General features: G+C 44.8%; 1 protein-coding gene across 4 annotated transcripts in view; it reads left to right on the top strand.

Annotated features, from left to right (window-relative positions):
• LOC6505343 (43 kDa receptor-associated protein of the synapse) overlaps positions 1–21,647 on the top strand; it is a 566,987-nt gene that overhangs the window by 518,037 nt on the left and 27,303 nt on the right. For all 4 annotated transcript variants that reach the window (XM_032452150.2, XM_032452149.2, XM_032452151.2 and 1 more), the window contains one exon: positions 1,877–2,076. In XM_032452150.2, the coding sequence (XP_032308041.1) occupies positions 1,877–2,076 (200 nt within the window). The remainder of the gene's footprint in view (positions 1–1,876; positions 2,077–21,647) is intronic.

Raw genomic sequence — 21,647 nt, 5'->3', positions numbered from 1 at the left:
TTTGCCTGACTCTTAATTATAATAAATTTAAAAAATTTTTTATAATGATTTTTTTTTCCCAGATGCTCCTGGAGCATCTAAGAAAAAAAGCCTCTAGGAGCCTCTTTTATTTTTCAACATCCCCTTTTAGCTCTACACACTTTTCCAATCGTTTTTCCAACATTTTTATCCCGTCCAAAAAATAGGATTTCGGAAGCTCTTTAAAATACTCATTTGTTTGAGCAATGACGTCTTCGCTGAAAGCGAACCGTCGCCCTCCAAGCCATTTCTTCAGATTGGGGAAAAGAAAATAGTCGCTAGGGGCCAATTCAATTCCTCGATTTTAGCCATGGAAACCTCGCAAGTGTGTACACGCGCATTTTCCTGATGCAAGAGGACTTTTTTCTTGTTCAGATGGGGACGTTTCTCTTTGATTTCCTCGCTCAACCGATGCAATAACGGCGCGTAATACGCTCCTGTTATTGTTTTCCCTTTTTCCAAGTAGTCAGTAAAAATGATGCCCTGCGAATCCCAAAAGACCGTGGCCCAAAAGACCTTGCCGGTGATGCCGGAGAAATTCAGCCTGACTAACCTTAGCGCCAACATAACCTTAGAGTCCACTACACGATTGCGCTTATTCTCATCTGTGAGCAATCGCATCACCCATCTTGCCGAAATTTTTTTCACATTCAATTTTTCACTCAAAATTGAAGCGACTGTCATTTGTGATATGCTTGTGGCCTTAACTAATTCGCGCACTTTGATTCGCCGATCGCCCAAAATCAGATCGTGGATTTTGTCGATGATTTCAGGAGTAGCCACCTCAACTGGACGTCCTGAACGATGTTCATTTTTTGTGGATGAACGGCCACGTTTAAATTCGTTCACCCAGTTGTAAACCGTCGCAAACACAGGTGCAGATGTGCCAATTTGGCTTTCAAATGAAGATGTTTGATGACAGCCCTGAACTCGCTTTTGTCCATTGTTACAAACACGTGTATTTTATAAACTTTGATCGACGATAAAAATTGACAGCTTTCCAATCGATAGTGGTACTTACAAAAAAAAGTCTTTAAAAAAATCATGTTTTCCACTCCAGTGCCATACCAATATGAATTGATGTCTGGAACTTTGCCACATTTGTACTCTTTTTATACCCTTGCGGAGGGTATTATAATTTTGGACGAAAGTGTGAAACACAGTGAAAGAGACATTTCTGACCCTATAAAGTATATACATTCTTATATACATAACGTGTATATTATACATAAGGATAACCTCCTGAGTCGATATAAAAATGCCCGTCTTTCAGTTTAAAAATTATCGACTTCAATATTTTCACACATCCTTATTTCTTTTAGTATATACGGCCCGGATCGGTCGATTATAAAGCTGCCATTAAATGAATGATCGGGAATGCCATAACTTTAATGTTTTTTAGCTAGAGATCTCTCTACGACTTGCTCTCACATCTCACACATTCAAAAGCATCTATATCTTGTAGCTGCCATTTAATTGAACGATCGGAAATGATAAAACTTTAATTTTTTTAAAGTAAGAAGGAACTTTTTATAGATTCAATTAAATTAAACTCATCCGACCAAACAAATTTCTGAAAGATTTGACAACTACATGTAACTAATGTCGTCTATATAAGTACTTAATTGAAAGATTTGCTTTTTTTGATTCCTGAACTGAAAGGATTTATAAACTTTGGGTCTGCTTTTAGGTTTTTTCTCTAAATACTAATTTATTGGCTGGAAACGTCTTTAATTTTTCAAAGTATATAGAAAATATATTAAGGCTTCTTCTAAACCAAATTAATAATTTTTAAGACATTTTAATGGTTTTAATCAATTGAAATAATAGTAACATTAATATTTTTTCCTCTTTGCAGTTTTTGGTTCGAAACATTCGTTGCCGTCTGGCCCTAATCTATCGTGCTTTGGGGGATGAGGATCAATGTAACACCCATTTTAGACTTGCAAACCAAACCGACGTGGCATTGGGCTTGAATTGTGGTGGTTGTGGTAAATCCTTTGGTCTTCAGCCAGGAAATCTAGAGGCTTTACCTTGTTCACATATTTTACATGCAAAGTAAGACTATTTTAAATATTATTAGTATTATAAACACAGGCCAACAGCAAAAAATCCCACGCATAAATTTAACCTGCTCCACCTTTATGCTCCCCTGAACCAAAGTCCAGAACAAACATAGGTTCCATCACCCACAGTTTCCGCGGTACACCTAAGAGAAGAAATTGATCAAATTTTACCATATATTGAATTGTGTAGGCCATAGAATTGCGTTGACCATCATTGTTTTTACTGCATATCATTTTTGATATGTATTTGTATCAACTAAAATAAAAAAATTACATCTAGCAGTTATCTTCCATAGAAAAATGTTTTGGAAAAAATCATAGAAGCAAAAAATATATCCAGAAAATAGGAGATTTGAATTTTGGATGAGTAGTCCGAACATAATACCCTGAAAGAATCGTGTTGGGCATATGTCGAACTACAATGGCTGAGGAGTAAAGGATGAAAGTTTCTAGTCCTTCTACTAGAAACGTTAAAATTTACGCGTGTTAGTAAGTGCTGGCTGTCTACATTTCTCTAAATAAGATTATATAGAAGCATGTAATGATGGTAAGTTGATTAATAAAAGTCTACTATGATAAGAAGGGAAGTGAAGATTTGCATTCCAATTAAGTCCCCTAAGAGCGAAAGTCAAGAAGTTTTTTTTGTACAGATTCTATGTTATGTAGGTGTACTCTGTATTTAGGAATCCAGACACACGATCCATAGTCAAGAATCAGACGGATCAATGATGTATATAACGTTTTAGTTATGTACGGGTCATTAAATTCTTTTAACCACCTTTTAATAAAACTAGATATATGGTAGATATATGGTAGATATATGGTCGGGAAACTTAAGTTTCAAATCTAATAGGATACCCAGATCGTTAACCTGCGTTAATCGTTCTAAGGCATTCCCACAGAGAAAGTACATAGCCTGGTGGGGACTAGATCGATAAAATGACATGGGTTTACATTTCGATCTATTAAGCTTTGGGTTATTTGCTAAACACCAATTTTGAAATTTATCCAAATCGGATTGAAGCCTAGACTGGGCACTAGTGCATTTATACTGAAGACAAAGCTTAAGGGGTTAGGTGGATTTGGCAGCTTCAAACAAATCGATTTTTTTTTATTTTTTTATAAATTGCTACTGTGAGGAGATTAGATCTCCCACACACCAAGACAGGTGACAAGAGGGGCACTAGCGGGGGGGGAACATGCAAGTCAGCAATGCAGCGCCGGATGGGCCAGCGCTGCTGTGTTTAGAAATACGGAAGAAGAGAAAGGTATCAAGGGAGAAATGCGTCGAGCACAGACGGCATGCGGGGGCAGCAGCGGGGGCAAGAGGAACCAGCACGGCGTCGCGCACGGAAGAGGGCGAAAGAGGAGTCACCGTGGAACGTAACGGTCCCGGCCGGGCCTCCGCGGCCGCGCTCGAAGGTCATAGGAAACAGCGGGGACGGCGGGGAACGAAGCGGCCGGCGACCGCGCAGCTGTGTTTACAAAATGCACAAAAACACAGAAATGCATTTGAATGTCCAGGGGGGGATCGCGGGGTATCGGGACGAAGTCCGATGACCGGCACAAAATAATGCGGATCGGAGGCCCGAACGGGGCAATCGGGGGGGAACAGTAAAGAAAGCCCGCCGATAGAAACACGGCGGGCTTGGAGAAAGCTAACGGAGAAAGTGAAGGAGCGGAGGATTAACGGCAGGAAGTGGATTCGCAAGGATTAACGGGCGCCTCTGGCACTATATAAGGAGGGCCCCTGGAGCGAATCGAGGCCGAGTCTTCTAGGGAAGCTGGGAGAGTGAGTGAAAGACCCCCCGTGGGTAAGTCTGCCATTCAAGTTGGAAAACTTCCTTGAAGAGTTAGGAGTACAGGCTGAAGGACCCCCGTGGGTAAGTCCGACAGTCTTCAGTGCGGGCTATTAAAGGGAGTGAGCCCTGTGGGTAAGTCCGGCGGCGGTACGCGCATCGAATCGAGCAAGGAGTCAGGGGAAAAGGATCAAGGATCCGCGGCAAAGCTGAGGCCCAAGGGTAAAAGAGTCGGGTGGAGTTATTCCCGGACACGACAGGTATCCTGGTGTAGTGGCGGCAACGACGGATCAGCCTGGCGTACGCCTTGTCTGCTCCTGACCGTTCGATCCAGGTGTGATCCTGTAACGCGAGGGATAGCCAACCCGGGAACTCAAGCCCACTAGTGAAACCAGGCAGGGACACCCCGGGAAGTCAAGAGAATCCTGATCCAGGCGCTGGAGCGTATGCACAGCGATCCACCTGGAGTCAAAGGAGACGCGACGCCCAAACCTCTGGCCTACCATAGATCCTGCGGGGCGTAGGCACGCAGGTGTTTGGAGGCGAGTGGCGAACGCGACCGGGGGCGTGTCCTGTAGGGTAGGAAGGCCCTTCGTGCCCTGATCCGGCCGCTAAGCAGCGAGGAGCATATCCTGCCCGGCGTATGCCTGGGAGGTGAGCCACTCGGCCTGTTAACACGGATTAGGTGCCGGCCACGGCGAAAGGGCAAACCCAGGCAGGCCAAAGGTTCCGAGTCCACGGCACCCCAAGCGGAGATACAGCAACGGCAGAGGCGACGACGAGGGAGCAGCGGCAAACAGGAGAGCAGCAACGACGAGGGAGCAGCGGCAGCAGCCGTAGAGGGAGCGACGACGAGGGAGCAGCAGCGACGGACAGGCAGCGGCAGCGGAAGACGACAAGCAGCAACACAGGCACAGGTCGGTCGGCTGAGCCAGACAGCCGGTGAGATTCTCTTTATTGCTTTGTAAATTAATTACAATAAAGGCGATTTATTTGAAAAGAAGCAATACCGTGCTATTTCTGGGCTCGGGCAATCACGTCGAATCAATAAATTCGGTGGAACGTACCCTCAACCTCTGTGAGCTAGCCGCGGCGTTTGTTGCGAGCAAAACATAGCAAAAACAGTTCGTTACACCTGGCGCCCAACGTGGGGGTTGCTTTAGAGTCTAGGAGTAACACTGCTTCAAGATGGGGAGGAAAAACTGGATCTACGCGCTTCGCAAAGAAGAGTTGTGCGAAGTGTGCAGAGAGCTCGGTCTCGCAGCGGATGGAACCGTGGAGAGCATGAGGGCACTGGTGGGCCGAAGAAAGAAAGGAGGATGAAGTGATGGTGGTCGCGCGGGGATTCGAGGAGAAGTTCGCGCAGAGGACCACGCCGAGGCAGAGAGCGGTGAGCGAATCGGAAAAGCTCATCCAAAGTCTGGCAGTGCCAGAAATGAAGAGCATGAGGAGCATGGAGCCACAAGTGCGGAAGCCAGTCCCGGTACAGGTGGACTATGCGAAGGTGGCGAGACAAGTCCGAGAGTGGTCGTTCCGGGATGGATATAAACACAATCCCGCGAGCGATGCCCGAACTACTCCAGGGCAGAGCCCAAAAATGGTTCCTTATGAACGACGGGGAGTGGCCCACATGGAAGGAGTTCAGAAGGAGCTTCGAGGCCTTTTTCCTGCCAAAAGGATACTTCGAGAAATTGGCAGACCAGGTAAAGCAGAGGAAGCAACAGCGAGGAGAGCCTTTCAAAGAGTACATGGTGGACCTTCAGGCGCTAATGAAGCCGTTAGGAAAGTCCATAACGGAGGTCATCGATAGGCTCGTGGAGAACTGCATGCCACGCATGAAGATGTTCATGAGACCCTACGCATGTGCATCACTTGAGGAGGTCATGGGTCTAGCCGAAGAATTCGAAGAGCTGGCTTTGGAGGAGGAGGTCTTCAATAGACAGTCCCCAGCGGTAGACAGAAGATGGCCAAAGGAGGAGTTGCACCATAAACCACCGGAGCAACAGAGCCATCCAGGACAGGGATGGGGGCAAAGATGGCAGCCTGAGGAGCATCGCCAAATGCCACAGCAACAGCAGCCGAGCCAGCAATGGGCAGGCCCAAGGCAACAACAGCCGAACCAACAATGGGCAGCAAACCAAATCCAAAGGCAGCCGAATATGCAGCGGGCAGCGACGCCTGGACAGGGACACGTAGAAAACCCAGCACAGGCGTGCAACAGATGCGGAGGCATGGGCCATTGGGCCAGCGGGTGCAGGAACCCCAGAATTTTGTTCTGCAGGATGTGCGGCGCAGTAGGGGTGAGAAGCACGGAATGCTGCCAAAGAGCGGGAAACGTGCAGCGATCCCAGCCATAGAGAGGAAGGTGGAAATCGCGAGGTGCTGCCTCTCAGAGATAGTTGGAGGATTAACCGGAGACGATCAGCAATTGGCGGCGGTCATCAAGGTCGGAGGAGCAGAAGTGAGGGCCATGGTGGACACCGGGGCAACGGCTAGCTTCATTTCAGAAAAGCTAGCAGAGGACCCGGGAATCGCCGGAGAACGGAAAGCGACAAGGAGACTAGTAAAGTTGGCCAACGGGAGCCACATAGAAACTCAAATGGTACTCCTAACAACTGTAAGCTTTGGCAACAAGAAAAAGGATTTAAATATGATAGTGTTGCCAGGCATGGGAGACAGCGCGGTGCTTGGATGGTATTTCCTCGCAGAATTCGGCACAACAATCAACTGCGCAGGCCACCAAGTCACGATCCCGAAAAGAGAGAGGTGGAGCGGATGCCTGGAGGATAGGCTGTCCATAGCGATAGCGGGACCCTCGGAAGAATGGGATCGCGAGCGGGACAAAAGGTTCATCGAAGAAGAGCTGGCGGCGTTCAGGAATCAGAAGGGTTGTTCAAACATAACCCAGCATAAAATCACGATGAAGGACGACATCCCAATTAAACAAAGATACTACCCAAAGAACCCCAAAATACAGGGGGAAATCAATGAAAAGGTGGAAGAACTGCTGGAGAAGGGATGCATCGAACCGTCAAACAGCGCCTACAGCTCACCCATTGTCATGGTGAAGAAGAAGACGGGCCAGTGGAGGATGTGCGTAGACTTTCGGCAGATAAACGCAAAGTCAGTGAAGGATGCGTACCCGATGCCCAGAATAAACTTCATTTTGGAGCAATTGAGGGAGGCAAAATTTTTCAGCAGCCTCGACCTTAAGGATGGCTATTGGCAAATCCCCCTTGAGGAAGAGAGCCGGAAATACACGGCCTTTACTGTACCAGGAAAAGGTCTGTACCAATGGAAAGTGATGCCGTTCGGACTACACTCGGCCTCGGCAACATTTCAAAGGGCCTTAGACCAGGTCATAGGCCCGGACATGGCTCCCCACGCATTCGCGTACCAGGACGATATAATAGTGATCGGTCGCACGAGGGAGGAGCACATGGCAAATTTGAAGGAAGTGTTCCGAAGACTGAAGGCGGCGAACCTAAAGATAAACACAGAGAAGTGCCATTTCTTCAGGGAAGAGCTTTTGTACCTAGGCAACCTTTTAACGAGTCACGGAATTGGTATGGATCCGGGAAAAGTCGCAGCGATCACGGAATTGGAACCACCAAAGAACGTGAAAGGGGTACGGCAGTTCATAGGAATGGCGTCGTGGTATCGACGGTTCGTTCCCGATTTCGCGGGGGTCGCAAAACCTTTGAGCGATCTCCTGCGAAAGGGAACAAAGTGGGAGTGGACGTCGAGACAGCAAGAAGCGTTTGAAAAGTTAAAGTCACGTTTAGCAGAGGACCCGGTGCTGGCATGCCCAGACTTCACTAAGAAGTTTGTACTGCAAACGGACGCCAGCGATTACGGCGTAGGCGCAGTGCTGACGCAGGACACGGATGAGGGCGAGCGAGTGGTCGCTTACGCCAGCCGAACGCTAATAGGCGCGGAGAAGAACTACTCGGCAACAGAGAAAGAGTGTCTTGCAATAATCTGGGCAATTCGGCAAATGAGGCCATACCTGGAGGGATACCAGTTCGACGTGATAACGGATCACATGGCGCTGAAGTGGTTAAACAACATAGAGAGCCCACTTGGAAGGATCGCGAGATGGGTCTTCGAGCTGCAGCAATACGATTACGTAATCAGCTACAGAAAAGGCAAGCTGAACGTAGTCGCGGATGCACTTTCCCGCCAGCCGATGGTGGAGAAGCTGAGGAGTGCCACAGCAACCGAAGACGCGGAATGCGTTTGGATAGGCTCGCTGAAGAAGAAACTAAAGGAAAACCCACAGAAGTATCCGGAATACGTCGAGGAGGCAGGTTTGATCCACCGACACGTTCCACACAGAGCCGGGAGCGAAGAAGTGGCATCATGGAAATTATGTGTGCCGATGAACATGAGGCAACAGGTGCTGAAGGAGAACCACGACGCACCAACAGCGGGTCATTTAGGCGGAAGGAAGACGATTGCGAAGGTAGCAGCAAGGTACTTCTGGCCAGGGATGCAGAAGGACGTGAGGAAATATGTCAGGAAATGCGAGACATGCTTGCGCTATAAACCGAGCCAGATGCAGGCCGCGGGGAAGATGTTAACACAGGTCCCAGAGGAGCCGTGGGCGACGGTATGTGCAGATTTCGTGGGAGCGTTGCCGAGGTCCAAGCATGGAAACACCATGCTACTAGTAATGATCAATCGGTTCTCAAAATGGACAGAAATGGTCCCAATGCGAAAAGCCACAACAGGGACGCTGCAGAAGGGGTGCCAAAGGTAATGGTGACGGACAATGGTGTTCAATTCACCAGCCGGAGCTTTAAAAAATTCCTCGAGGAGCTCGGAGTTCGCCACCAGTTCACTGCACCATACACGCCTCAGGAAAACCCGACGGAAAGGGCAAACCGGACGGTGAAGACGATGATCGCCCAGTTTGCAGGAAAAGACCAAAGGACGTGGGACGAGCACTGGCCAGAATTGATGCTGGCGGTGAACTGGAGCGTGTCGGACTCCACGGGATACTCTCCGTGCTTCATCACCCAAGGCAGAGAGCCAAGAATGCCGAAAGCAATTTTCGACCAAGGGGCATTGGGGACAGGAGAAGCCCAAGCCACTCCCTCAGAAAATGCGGAAAAATTAAAAGAAGTATTCGAGCTGGTGCGGAGGAACATGGAGCGCGCGGCGCAGGAGCAAGCTCGGCACTACAATCTGAGGAGGCGAGAGTGGAGCCCGAAGATCGGCGACACAGTATGGGCAAAAGAGCACCATTTGTCCAAGGCGGCCGAAGGATTCGCGGCAAAGTTAGCGCCAAAATACGACGGGCCGTACACGGTGGTGAACTTCGTGTCACCAGTGATTGCTGTGCTACGGCACGCTGGCACAAGGAAGGAAAAGAGGGCCCACCTGAGTGAGCTGAAAGCCCAAGCGCAGGAATCGGCGCAGGCATAAACCACAGAAAAACAAAAAAAAAACAAAACAAAAAAAAAAAAAAAAAATTAAAAAACAAAAATTAAAAATAAATAAAATAAAGGAAAAAATGTTATAAAAAAAAAATTGAAAAAAATATTAGAAGAAGAATGAAAAGATGAAGAATGAAAAAAAGCAAAAAAAAAAAAAAACATATACATATTAAAAATATATAAAATAAGAAGAAAATATAAGAAAAAAAAATAAAATAAAAAAAATAATATACAAAAGAAAAACAAAGGATAAAAAAAAAAAAAAATAAGGAAAAAATATTAGGAAAAAAAAATAAAATAGGAAAAAATATTTAAAAAAAAAAAAAAAAAGAAGGGGTAAACAAAAAAGAATTTATATACAAAAAAAAATATATATACAACAGCATAGAATGACTCTGACGTCATCCGAAGAAGGGGGGAGGTGGATAGGGTAGCCACACACAAAAATATCCACACGCAACAAAAAAAAAAAAAAAAAAAAAAATCAAAAACAAAAAAAATTATGTTGCAAAAACAAACATGAAGCTGGAACCACAAAGCTTCTGTCGTTCCCGAAGAAGGGGGGAAGTGTGAGGAGATTAGATCTCCCACACACCAAGACAGGTGGCAAGAGGGCCAACAGCGGGGGGGGAACATGCAAGTCAGCACTGCAGCGCCGGATGGGCCAGCGCTGCTGTGTTTAGAAATACGGAAGAAGAGAAAGGTATCAAGGGAGAAATGCGTCGAGCACAGACGGCATGCGGGGGCAGCAGCGGGGGCAAGAGGAACCAGCACGGCGTCGCGCACGGAAGAGGGCGAAAGAGGAGTCACCGTGGAACGTAACGGTCCCGGCCGGGCCTCCGCGGCCGCGCTCGAAGGTCATAGGAAACAGCGGGGACGGCGGGGAACGAAGCGGCCGGCGACCGCGCAGCTGTGTTTACAAAATGCACAAAAACACAGAAATGCATTTGAATGTCCAGGGGGGGATCGCGGGGTATCGGGACGAAGTCCGATGACCGGCACAAAATAATGCGGATCGGAGGCCCGAACGGGGCAATCGGGGGGGAACAATAAAGAAAGCCCGCCGATAGAAAGACGGCGGGCTTGGAGAAAGCTAACGGAGAAAGTGAAGGAGCGGAGGATTAACGGCAGGAAGTGGATTCGCAAGGATCAACGGGCGCCTCTGGCACTATATAAGGAGGGCCCCTGGAGCGAATCGAGGCCGAGTCTTCTAGGGAAGCTGGGAGAGTGAGTGAAAGACCCCCCGTGGGTAAGTCTGCCATTCAAGTTGGAAAACTTCCTTGAAGAGTTAGGAGTACAGGCTGAAGGACCCCCCGTGGGTAAGTCCGACAGTCTTCAGTGCGGGCTATTAAAGCGAGTGAGCAAGGATATACGAAAATAGCTTAAGGACCCCCTGTGGGTAAGTCCGGCGGCGGTACGCGCATCGAATCGAGCAAGGAGTCAGGGGAAAAGGATCAAGGATCCGCGGCAAAGCTGAGGCCCAAGGGTAAAAGAGTCGGGTGGAGTTATTCCCGGACACGACAGGTATCCTGGTGTAGTGGCGGCAACGACGGATCAGCCTGGCGTACGCCTTGTCTGCTCCTGACCGTTCGATCCAGGTGTGATCCTGTAACGCGAGGGATAGCCAACCCGGGAACTCAAGCCCACTAGTGAAACCAGGCAGGGACACCCCGGGAAGTCAAGAGAATCCTGATCCAGGCGATGGAGCGTATGCACAGCGATCCACCTGGAGTCAAAGGAGACGCGACGCCCAAACCTCTGGCCTACCATAGATCCTGCGGGGCGTAGGCACGCAGGTGTTTGGAGGCGAGTGGCGAACGCGACCGGGGGCGTGTCCTGTAGGGTAGGAAGGCCCTTCGTGCCCTGATCCGGCCGCTAAGCAGCGAAGAGCATATCCTGCCCGGCGTATGCCTGGGAGGTGAGCCACTCGGCCTGTTAACACGGATTAGGTGCCGGCCACGGCGAAAGGGCAAACCCAGGCAGGCCAAAGGTTCCGAGTCCACGGCACCCCAAGCGGAGATACAGCAACGGCAGAGGCGACGACGAGGGAGCAGCGGCAAACAGGAGAGCAGCAACGACGAGGGAGCAGCGGCAGCAGCATAGCAGCGACGACGAGGGAGCAGCGGCAACCGTAGAGCAGCGACGACGAGGGAGCAGCAGCGACGGACAGGCAGCGGCAGCGGAAGACGACAAGCAGCAACACAGGCCCCGCAACCAGAGTCCGTGAGTCCAAACGAAGGGAACCGTGAGCCGTTTCGGCGCCAGGCATCAAGACCGCACGACCTGCCGGGCGCAAGCTTTGGGAGGGCGGGCGTATTGGCACCAACCCGGAGCGGGGATCGGGGATCGACGGGAGGACGAGCGGTCGGTCGGCTGAGCCAGACAGCCGGTGAGATTCTCTTTATTGCTTTGTAAATTAATTACAATAAAGGGGATTTATTTGAAAAGAAGCAATACCGTGTTATTTCTGGGCTCGGGCAATCACGTCGAATCAATAAATTCGGTGGAACGTACCCTCAACCTCTGTGAGCTAGCCGCGGCGTTTGTTGCGAGCAAAGCATAGCAAAAACAGTTCGTTACACTACATAATCTCAAGAACATTCTCCAAAATTTTCAAGTCGGTTCGAATAAAAGTTTTGGAGATAAAGCCCTGAAAAGGTGGACGATCGAGGTCAGGTATAGGCAGAGACTATGTTTTCAAAGTCTGTTGTCAATTTCTCAGAAACTACTCAACCGATCTTGATCGAATTTTGCATAGGCCTTCAAGATACGATTCTCAAGAAGTTGAACAAAGGATGTTTTTTTGTCGTTGATTTTTTTTTTTCTTAAAACAAAAAAAAGTTAAAAAAATTTTACCAAAATTATAATTTTTTTTCAAAAAGGTCTCCCAAAAATCCAATTTTCACTTCTTTTTTTTTCCTTTGTTCAGTTTCTAGTTTTAGGTATGTACTAAATGAAAATATTTATTTTTTTCATTTTGGATGATTCTGTCGGGAACTGTGTTATCAACGCGAAACCACCTTTTTTCCAAGGGGTCACCAGAAATTAAGCCTCAATGGCTGACTGTTTAATATTTCTTTCTGAAAATTTCAGAAATTGTTCTTCAAATATGTATATTTAAGAAACTTAAAAGTTGTAGTAAAATTTATCATTCTTTATATAAAAAAAAATTATTGAAAATAGCCCTTTTTTTGGCCGAGTAAACCTACTGAATCCCTTAATGTCATTAGCGTACATAAGTGCAAGTGAATTAGTTAAGGCAAGGGGCAGTCGTTAAAAAACAGTATAAAAAGTAAGGGTCCAAGATGGCTTCCTTGGGGCATCCCTAGATGTGGCTCGGACTAAACGTGAGGTAACATCTTTAAATAAGATATGGAGTAATAAGTTTTTCTAAAAGCTTTTGAATTGCTGACAATTTAGAGATGCCTCTATAATTTGCAGCGTCGGATTTTTCCCTTTTTTATGTAGCGGAATAATGAAAGATTACTTCCACATAAGGAAAAAGATCGAAGTTTCCAGCAATAGATGAAAGAGTTTAAGGAGCGGTTTGGGGGTGGGCAAGATGGATGGGCAAAATATAAGGTTGGCTGATTGGATATAATAAGTGTAAAGCTAAGTTGAACTGCTGCTAGGTGAATACTTTCCTTGAAAAAACTGTGCAAAGAGATCGGTCATTGCCTGATCAGTGTTTGCATATGAGTTCTTAAACGTAAGCAGAGGAGGAAAAGATACATGTTTGTTTAGTAATGCATGCTTAGTATTTACAAAGTTATCAAGCCCATAGGGCTGGAACACACATTTGGAGAGTTGCTGGAGGAAGCTTAAGTACTTCCTCTTTAATCGAAAGCAGAAAGACGGTTGCAGTTAACACACGTTATCAGGATAGATAATGTGGATTAACGAACCACCAGGTAAAAAATTTGCTGGCGTTAAAAGATCAAGGTAAGCAGGATCTTTTGAAAGAGATAATAACGGTCGTGAATTTATGGCAGCACCTCTTGAAATCCAAGGGCTGAGGACCCCACAGTCCGGTTTTGACAGCCGCTTTCCAGAGTCCACCGAAATGCGAAGATCGAGGAGGAGTAAAATGTCATTCGATGGACTCAATAACGCAACTCTAGTATCACCTGATAATACTCATCGCTTATGGAGAGCAGCAGCAGCTCCTTAATCTCGTTTTTGGCTCCAACAATATTTTTTGCGTCAGACCACATATGTTGGGGCCTGAGGCCGATGCGTATCTATTGCTTTAACGCCAGCAGAAAGACAGTTCTGGATAGATCCTTTACGAGCCCTAGGCAGCTTTTCACTTATCCAGGAGATCAGTGCTTCAGCAACTTGGCTTAGTTCGGAAATATCGGATGCATTTGTGTAAAGCCTTTGCCATCGTTTTCCTCCGTCCAATTGGCTAATATTGGGATCGAATGATAGCTGAAAGGGCACGAGGTCCCGAGTGTAGATTCCATTTATGGAAATCGACTATTTAAGTCAGAGCCACTATATTACTACTTCTAATTGGATGTCGACTATCAAAATCCAACAGATTATTTTTCTGACGACCGTGTTATCGCACCAGACCTCATTTGTCCTTGGAGAAAGAGGAGGCTGGATAAGCAGAGCCCTTGCACGCAACTCCAGAATGCATTTTTTATATGGGACTGCTGTTGACCAATCAATTTGGAATCCAAGGATTCAATTCAATTCATTTGGAAAAGCACTACGAATAGAATGTATACTGGTTTCAAAGACGTGGAAGAATACTGCCACTTCATCGTCAATTGCTGGATTGTCGAAACTCGATTGGGGATGAAAAGATTCTGTTCGTATCCAGGACAGCGCTACAACAGAGTCGCACTAGCAAAAATATGTTCCAGCGTAGACCTTCAACTGAGAAACTGACATATGTCAACTTCAAATGCTCCTTTGTAACTGCAGCATATTGTTCAGGATGACGGCTTCAATTAAAGATGATGGCAGAGCTTTCTGTCAAGGGAGATAAATCGTCTCACGGCTTACGCTTTTCCCAGAAAATTAGAACGGGATTTTAAAGAAAGACTTACAGATTAAGCGCCTTACTCAAACCGACCAGCATGTTTGACAAAATGCGCCTCACAATCCAACTCCTCCTACGTTCACTTCACAATAGGATCGGAGCAGTTTTTGATTTCCCAAAACTGGCTGAGGAGCGTTCATCCAGCAGGCTTGGACATCCTTGTGGGCAGTGGCAACGAGTGAGTTCTCCACATGTTAACCGCCCACACATACAACCCATCCAAGTCCGGTTTTCTGCAGCAACGGTAGGCCAGCTGAGATCTGGATTTGCCGAAGACACAAAAGCTCATGGAATAGACTAGCTTCGATAAGTAAATCGATACGCTGTGGTAGGAAAAATTCTGGATCAGCCAGAGTAAGACGATTACAATATGACAACGTTACCAAGGGCCATCTATTCTTTATGACAACGTTAACAAGGGCCGTTTATTCTTGTATGGAGGTCGGAGTACGGACCAGTGTAACCGAAGGAGCACATTAACAGTTTATTCCTCTGTCGCAAAGTGTGTCTCGCCAATTCCAGACACCGCCACGAATCATCCGGAGCCGCATATGACTAGCCAGTCGGGATGTAATCTTGTGCACCTGCGACCCAGAATCAAAAAGAGATCGCCAAGGAACAAGTACCCCAGTTCGATTGCGAATAAGAAAGTTCGTTGTAGCAAGCAATGCTATATCACCTCTAAGTCGTTGGGCAACTAATGCATTAGACGACCGTAGACGGCGAAGAGACTATTGGCTCGGCGCACTCGGCTGTGGTTGACGTGGACGCCATTTTACTTATATGTGGATTGCCGCCCACGCTTGTTGAGGAAATAGAGTAGAACTCGGCCCACTCCAAGTATACACTGCTGAAGATAGGTAGAGGAAGGGGAGGCAACGCTTGAATGCTCTGACCGAGCGTGCCTGCATTGCGATTCCTTTGGCAAGGGTGGAGTGGGCAGCAATCCAAGAAGAACGGTGCGGCGTCTCGATCTCCATTTTAGAATGTATCGTCGCTACAAGCTCGGAAACAGTCGATCGCAGGTTGATGCTGATCTTTAAAAAATCTAACTCCACCAGCTTCAAACAAATCGATTTTTTTTTATTTTTTTATAAATTGCTACAGAATCTCGAGAACATTCTCCAAAATTTTCAAGTCGATTCGAATAAAAGTTTTGGAGATAAAGCCCTGAAAAGGTGGACGATCGAGGTCAGGTATAGGATTGAGGTCAGGTATAGGCAGAGCGAAAACTTTAAACGCGTTTTTCTCAAAACTATGTTTTCAAAGTCTGTTGTCAATTTCTTAGAAACTACTCAACCGATCTTGATCGAATTTTGCATAGGCCTTCAAGATACGATTCTCGAGAACTTGAACAAAGGATGTTTTTTTCGTTGATTTTTTTTTTCTTAAAACAAAAAAAAATTAAAAAAATGTTACCAAAATTATAATTTTTTGGCAAAAAGGTCTCCCAAAAATCCAATTTTCACTTCTTTTTTTTCCTTTGTTCAGTTTCTAGTTTGAGGTATGTACTAAATGAAAATATTTATTTTTTTCATTTTGGATGATTCTGTCGGGAACTGTGCTATCAACGCGAAACCACCTTTTTTCCAAGGGGTCACCAGAAATTAAGCCTCAATGGCTGACTGTTTAATATTTCTTTCTGAAAATTTCAGAAATTGTTCTTCAAATATGTATATTTAAGAAACTTAAAAGTTGTAGTAAAATTTATCATTCTTTATATAAAAAAAAATTATTGAAAATAGCCCTTTTTTTGGCCGAGTAAACCTACTGAATCCCTTAATGTCATTAGCGTACATAAGTGCAAGTGAATTAGTTAAGGCAAGGGGCAGTCGTTAAAAAACAGTATAAAAAGTAAGGGTCCAAGATGGCTTCCTTGGGGCATCCCTAGATGTGGCTCGGACTAAACGTGAGGTAACATCTTTAAATAAGATATGGAGTAATAAGTTTTTCTAAAAGCTTTTGAATTGCTGACAATTTAGAGATGCCTCTATAATTTGCAGCGTCGGATTTTTCCCTTTTTTATGTAGCGGAATAGCTAGGTGAATACTTTCCTTGAAAAAACTGTGCAAAGAGATCGGTCATTGCCTGATCAGTGTTTGCATATGAGTTCTCAAACGTAAGCAGAGGAGGAAAAGATACATTTTTGTTTAGTAATGCATGCTTAGTATTTACAAAGTTATAAAGCCCATAGGGCTGGAACACACATTTGGAGAGTTGCTGGAGGAAGCTTAAGTACTTCCTCTTTAATCGAAAGCAGAAAGACGGTTGCAGTTAACACACGTTTTCAGGATAGATAATGTTGATTAACGAACCACCAGGTATAAAATTTGCTGGCGTTAAAAGATCAAGGTAAACAGGATCTTTTGAAAGAGATAATAACGGTCGTGAATTTATGGCAGCACCTCTTGAAATCCAAGGGCTGAGGACCCCACAGTCCGGTTTTGACAGCCGCTTTCCAGAGTCCACCGAAATGCGAAGATCGAGGAGGAGTAAAATGTCATTCGATGGACTCAATAACGCAACTCTAGTATCACCTGATAATACTCATCGCTTATGGAGAGCAGCAGCAGCTCCTTAATCTCGTTTTTGGCTCCAGCGGATGCGGGCCTTAGGCGGATGCGTATCTATTGCTCTAACGCCAGCAGAAAGACAGTTCTGGATAGATCCTTTACGAGCCCTAGGCAGCTTTTCACTTATCCAGGAGATCAGTGCTTCAGCAACTTGGCTTAGTTCGGAAGTATCGGATGCATTTGTGTAAAGCCTTTGCCATCGTTTTCCTCCGTCCAATTGGCTAATATTGGGATCGAATGATAGCTGAAAGGGCACGAGGTCCCGGGTGTAGATTCCATTTATGGAAATCGACTATTTAAGTCAGAGCCACTATATTACTACTTCTAATTGGATGTCGACTATCAAAATCCAACAGATTATTTTTCTGACGACCGCGTTATCGCACCAGACCTCATTTGTCCTTGGAGAAAGAGGAGACTGGATAAGCAGAGCCCTTGCACGCAACTCCAGAATACATTTTTTATATGGGACTGCTGTTGACCAATCAATTTGGAATCCAAGGATTCAATTCAATTCATTTGGAAAAGCACTACGAATAGAATGTATACTGGTTTCAAAGACGTGGAAGAATACTGCCACTTCATCGTCAATTGCTGGATTGTCGAAACTCGATTGGGGATGAAAAGATTCTGTTCGAATCCAGGACAGCGCTACAACAGAGTCGCACAAGCAAAAACATGTCCCAGCGTAGACCTTCAACTGAGAAACTGACATATGTCAACTTCAAATGCTCCTTTGTGACTGCAGCATATTGTTCAGGATGACGGCTTCAATTAAAGATGATGGCAGAGCTTTCTGTCAAGGGAGATAAATCGTCTCACGGCTGACGCTTTTCCCAGAAAATTAGAACGGGATTTTAAAGAAAGACTTACAGATTAAGCGCCTTACTCAAACCGACCAGCATGTTTGACAAAATGCGCCTCACAATCCAACTCCTCCTACGTTCACTTCACAATAGGATCGGAGCAGTTTTTGATTTCCCAAAACTGGCTGAGGAGCGTTCATCCAGCAGGCTTGGACATCCTTGTGGGCAGTGACAATGAGTGAGTTCTCCACATGTTAACCGCCCACACATACAACCCATCCAAGTCCGGTTTTCTGCAGCAACGGTAGGCCAGCTGAGATCTGGATTTGCCGAAGACACAAAAGCTCATGGAATAGACTAGCTTCGATAAGTAAATCGATACGCTGTGGTAGGAAAAATTCTGGATCAGCCAGAGTAAGACGATTACAATATGACAACGTTACCAAGGGCCATCTATTCTTTATGACAACGTTAACAAGGGCCGTTTATTCTTGTATGGAGGTCGGAGTACGGACCAGTGTAACCGAAGGAGCACATTAACAGTTTATTCCTCTGTCGCAAAGTGTGTCTCGCCAATTCCAGACACCGCCACGAATCATCCGGAGCCGCATATGACTAGCCAGTCGGGATGTAATCTTGTGCACCTGCGACCCAGAATCAAAAAGAGATCGCCAAGGAACAAGTACCCCAGTTCGATTGCGAATAAGAAAGTTCGTTGTAGCAAGCAATGCTATATCACCTCTAAGTCGTTGGGCAACTAATGCATTAGACGACCGTAGACGGCGAAGAGACTATTGGCTCGGCGCACTCGGCTGTGGTTGACGTGGACGCCATTTTACTTATATGTGGATTGCCGCCCACGCTTGTTGAGGAAATAGAGTAGAACTCGGCCCACTCCAAGTATACACTGCTGAAGATAGGTAGAGGAAGGGGAGGCAACGCTTGAATGCTCTGACCGAGCGTGCCTGCATTGCGATTCCTTTGGCAAGGGTGGAGTGGGCAGCAATCCAAGAAGAACGGTGCGGCGTCTCGATCTCCATTTTAGAATGTATCGTCGCTACAAGCTCGGAAACAGTCGATCGCAGGTTGATGCTGATCTTTAAAAAATCCAACTCCACCAAGCTCCTCCAACTATCCAAAAATCCAAGCTCTTCATAGATAGCCTTAAAGTCACCGAATATGGCGACTTACTGTCCATGACACACGTGAAACGCGGCATCATCCACCTTGGACACTGTCTGAGGGGATTATTGGATCCTCTTTCAATCCTGGAGGAAATGAATTTATCAGTTTGAGGTCGATAGTTACGATTGAATTATTAGTAGTTTCAATTAGGAACCTTAAATATTGATTATTATTTTTATTATACCCTTGCAGAGGGTATTATAAATTTGGTAAAAAGTGTGCAACGCAGTGAAGGAGACATTTCCGACACTATAAAGTATATATATTCTTGCTCAGGACCACCTCCTGAGTCGATATAAGCATGTCCGTCTGTCCGTGTGACCGTCTGTCCGTCTGACTGTTTCTACGCAAACTAGTCTCTCAGTTTTAGAGCTATCGAGTTGAAACTTTGCACACATCCTTCTTTCCTTTGCAGGCAGTATATAAGTCGGAACGGCCGGGATCTGTCGACTATATCCTATAGCTGCCATTTAACTGATTGATCGGAAATGCAATAACTTTGGAGTTTTTTGTTATACATGTTATATTTGGACAACATATCTTATGTACAAAATTTCATAAGGATCGCCTGACTATATCCAATATCTCTCATAGAACGATCGGAATTGGCATAACCTTGTTGTTTTTTAAGTTAGAAGGATGGGACTTGGTACAGATTCCATTTAAAAAAAAAATAATCTGAATTGCCGAATTTCATAAGGATCGGCCGACTATATCCTATAGCTGCCATATAACTGAACGATTGGAATTGGTATAACTTTGGTGTCTTTTAAGCTAGAATAATGGGACTTTCTACGGATTCCATTTTGGGCAATCTTATTTGTTCTGCCAAATTTCATCAGGATCGGCCGACTATATCCCATAGCGGCCATATGACTGAACGATCGGAAATGGCACAAGCTAAACTGCAAGGGTATATCAACTTCGGCTCCGCTTGAAGTTAGCTTTGCTTTCTTGTTTTTATTTTGAAAATGACAAAATAATCATTATTTTCTAAGCGAAAAATAAAAATAAAATATAACCATTAATCTCTGAGCGAAAAAATAAAAATCAAAAATAATAACACAGGCCAACAGCAAAAAATCTCCACGCATAATTTCACCTGCTTCATAACCTTTAAGCTCCCCTGAACCAAAGTCCAGATCAAACATAGGTTCTATCACCCACTGTTTCCGCGGTACACCTAAGAGAAGAATTTGATCAAATTTTACCATATATTGAATTATGTAGGCCGTATAATGGCGATGACCATCATTGATTCTAGTACATATCATTTTCGAAATGTATTCTCCAACTTCTGTAAAACTTTACTAAACAAGCTGAACCCCATGACTTTTTGAAAATATGAGATTAAAAACTCCAATTTAATTGAAGAAAATATTCTTTAACCACCCATAATAAATTCTAAAATTCTAAATTCTAAACAAAATTAAAACATGGTATGATCTACTGATTTCAATAAGAAAATAAAAATCTTCCATAGAAAAATGTTTGGGGAAAAATCATAGAAGACCAAAAATTTATGTAGAAAATCTGAGATTTCAACTTTGGATGCGTATTCCAAAGATATGGTAACTGCCAGATACCATTTTTTAATTTAGTCGGTACACATACATTTTAAAAATGATATGGACTAGAAACAATGATGGTCATAGCCATTACACGGCCTACATAATTCAATATATGGTAAAATTTGATCAATTTCTTCTCTTAGGTGTACCGTGGAAACTGTGGATGATAGAACCTATGTTTGTTCTGGACTTTGGTTCTGGGGAGCCTAAAGGTTATGGGGCAGGTAAAATTATGCGTGGAGGAAAAAAAAAGTTGGAAATTGTCGGCCTGTGTAAATTTTTCTGATTTATATTTTTTTTTATCCAAAATATCACTCAATGACTGCGGGCTATGTATTAAATTTGTTGAATATATGAGTGCATATATCCATAGACCAAGTATATAGATCCAAGTTAACACTATGAGGGTAGTCTATATGAACGAGAAGATGATTTATTTTTTTAGCTTTGTACTCAATTATGGATTCTTCTCTTGGCTTTTAGGTGATAGGCTTGGGTGGGTTGATAACTTAGAGGATATATGGGGCCTAGTACCCTTCTTTAGGTACACGAGCTTCTGGTTGAGGTGAAGATCTTGTGGAGACTCTCATTTTAAGGTTTGACTCATGAAACTTGTGGTAAGAGGGATCTCAATTTTGTAAACCAAGCCGTTGATCCAAAAGCGGTTTTTGTTCGAAAGCCGTGCTAATTTCAGATGTTCGACAGTTCCATGTTTTTCCCCAAATTCCAATTTATGCTAGGGAATCGCTATATTGTTTTAAAAATGTATTAGAAGATGAAAAAGTAGTCAGTCTTTCGTCTGACTTTGCCGTATCCCGACGTGTTTTTGTGATTGCTCTCATCTTATCACCTACATATATCTACATATATCTTTGATACGAGATTCCTCTTTTCGCGTATCATTGTTGGAGAAAATTGACTTACGTAGTTCATTATCCACACACTTCTTAAAAATAATATTATTCTTCAATATTACTTCTGCCGTGCTCTGCGAATATTCATAAATATATATTCCTGAGTCTATTCTCCGATCGAGTAATCCCGTTATATCATTGTTACTCTGAAGCGGTTATTCGTCACATTCGTATCTCTTTTGTTACGTATTTTCTTCGACGTGCCTGATCCGAACGTGCCT

This window comes from Drosophila ananassae (assembly GCF_017639315.1).
Source record: "Drosophila ananassae strain 14024-0371.13 chromosome 4 unlocalized genomic scaffold, ASM1763931v2 tig00000054, whole genome shotgun sequence".
In the NCBI taxonomy this organism is placed as follows: domain Eukaryota; kingdom Metazoa; phylum Arthropoda; class Insecta; order Diptera; family Drosophilidae; genus Drosophila; species Drosophila ananassae.
The sequence above is the reverse complement of the archived record's forward strand: the minus strand, read 5'-3'. Positions and strand labels throughout refer to the sequence as shown.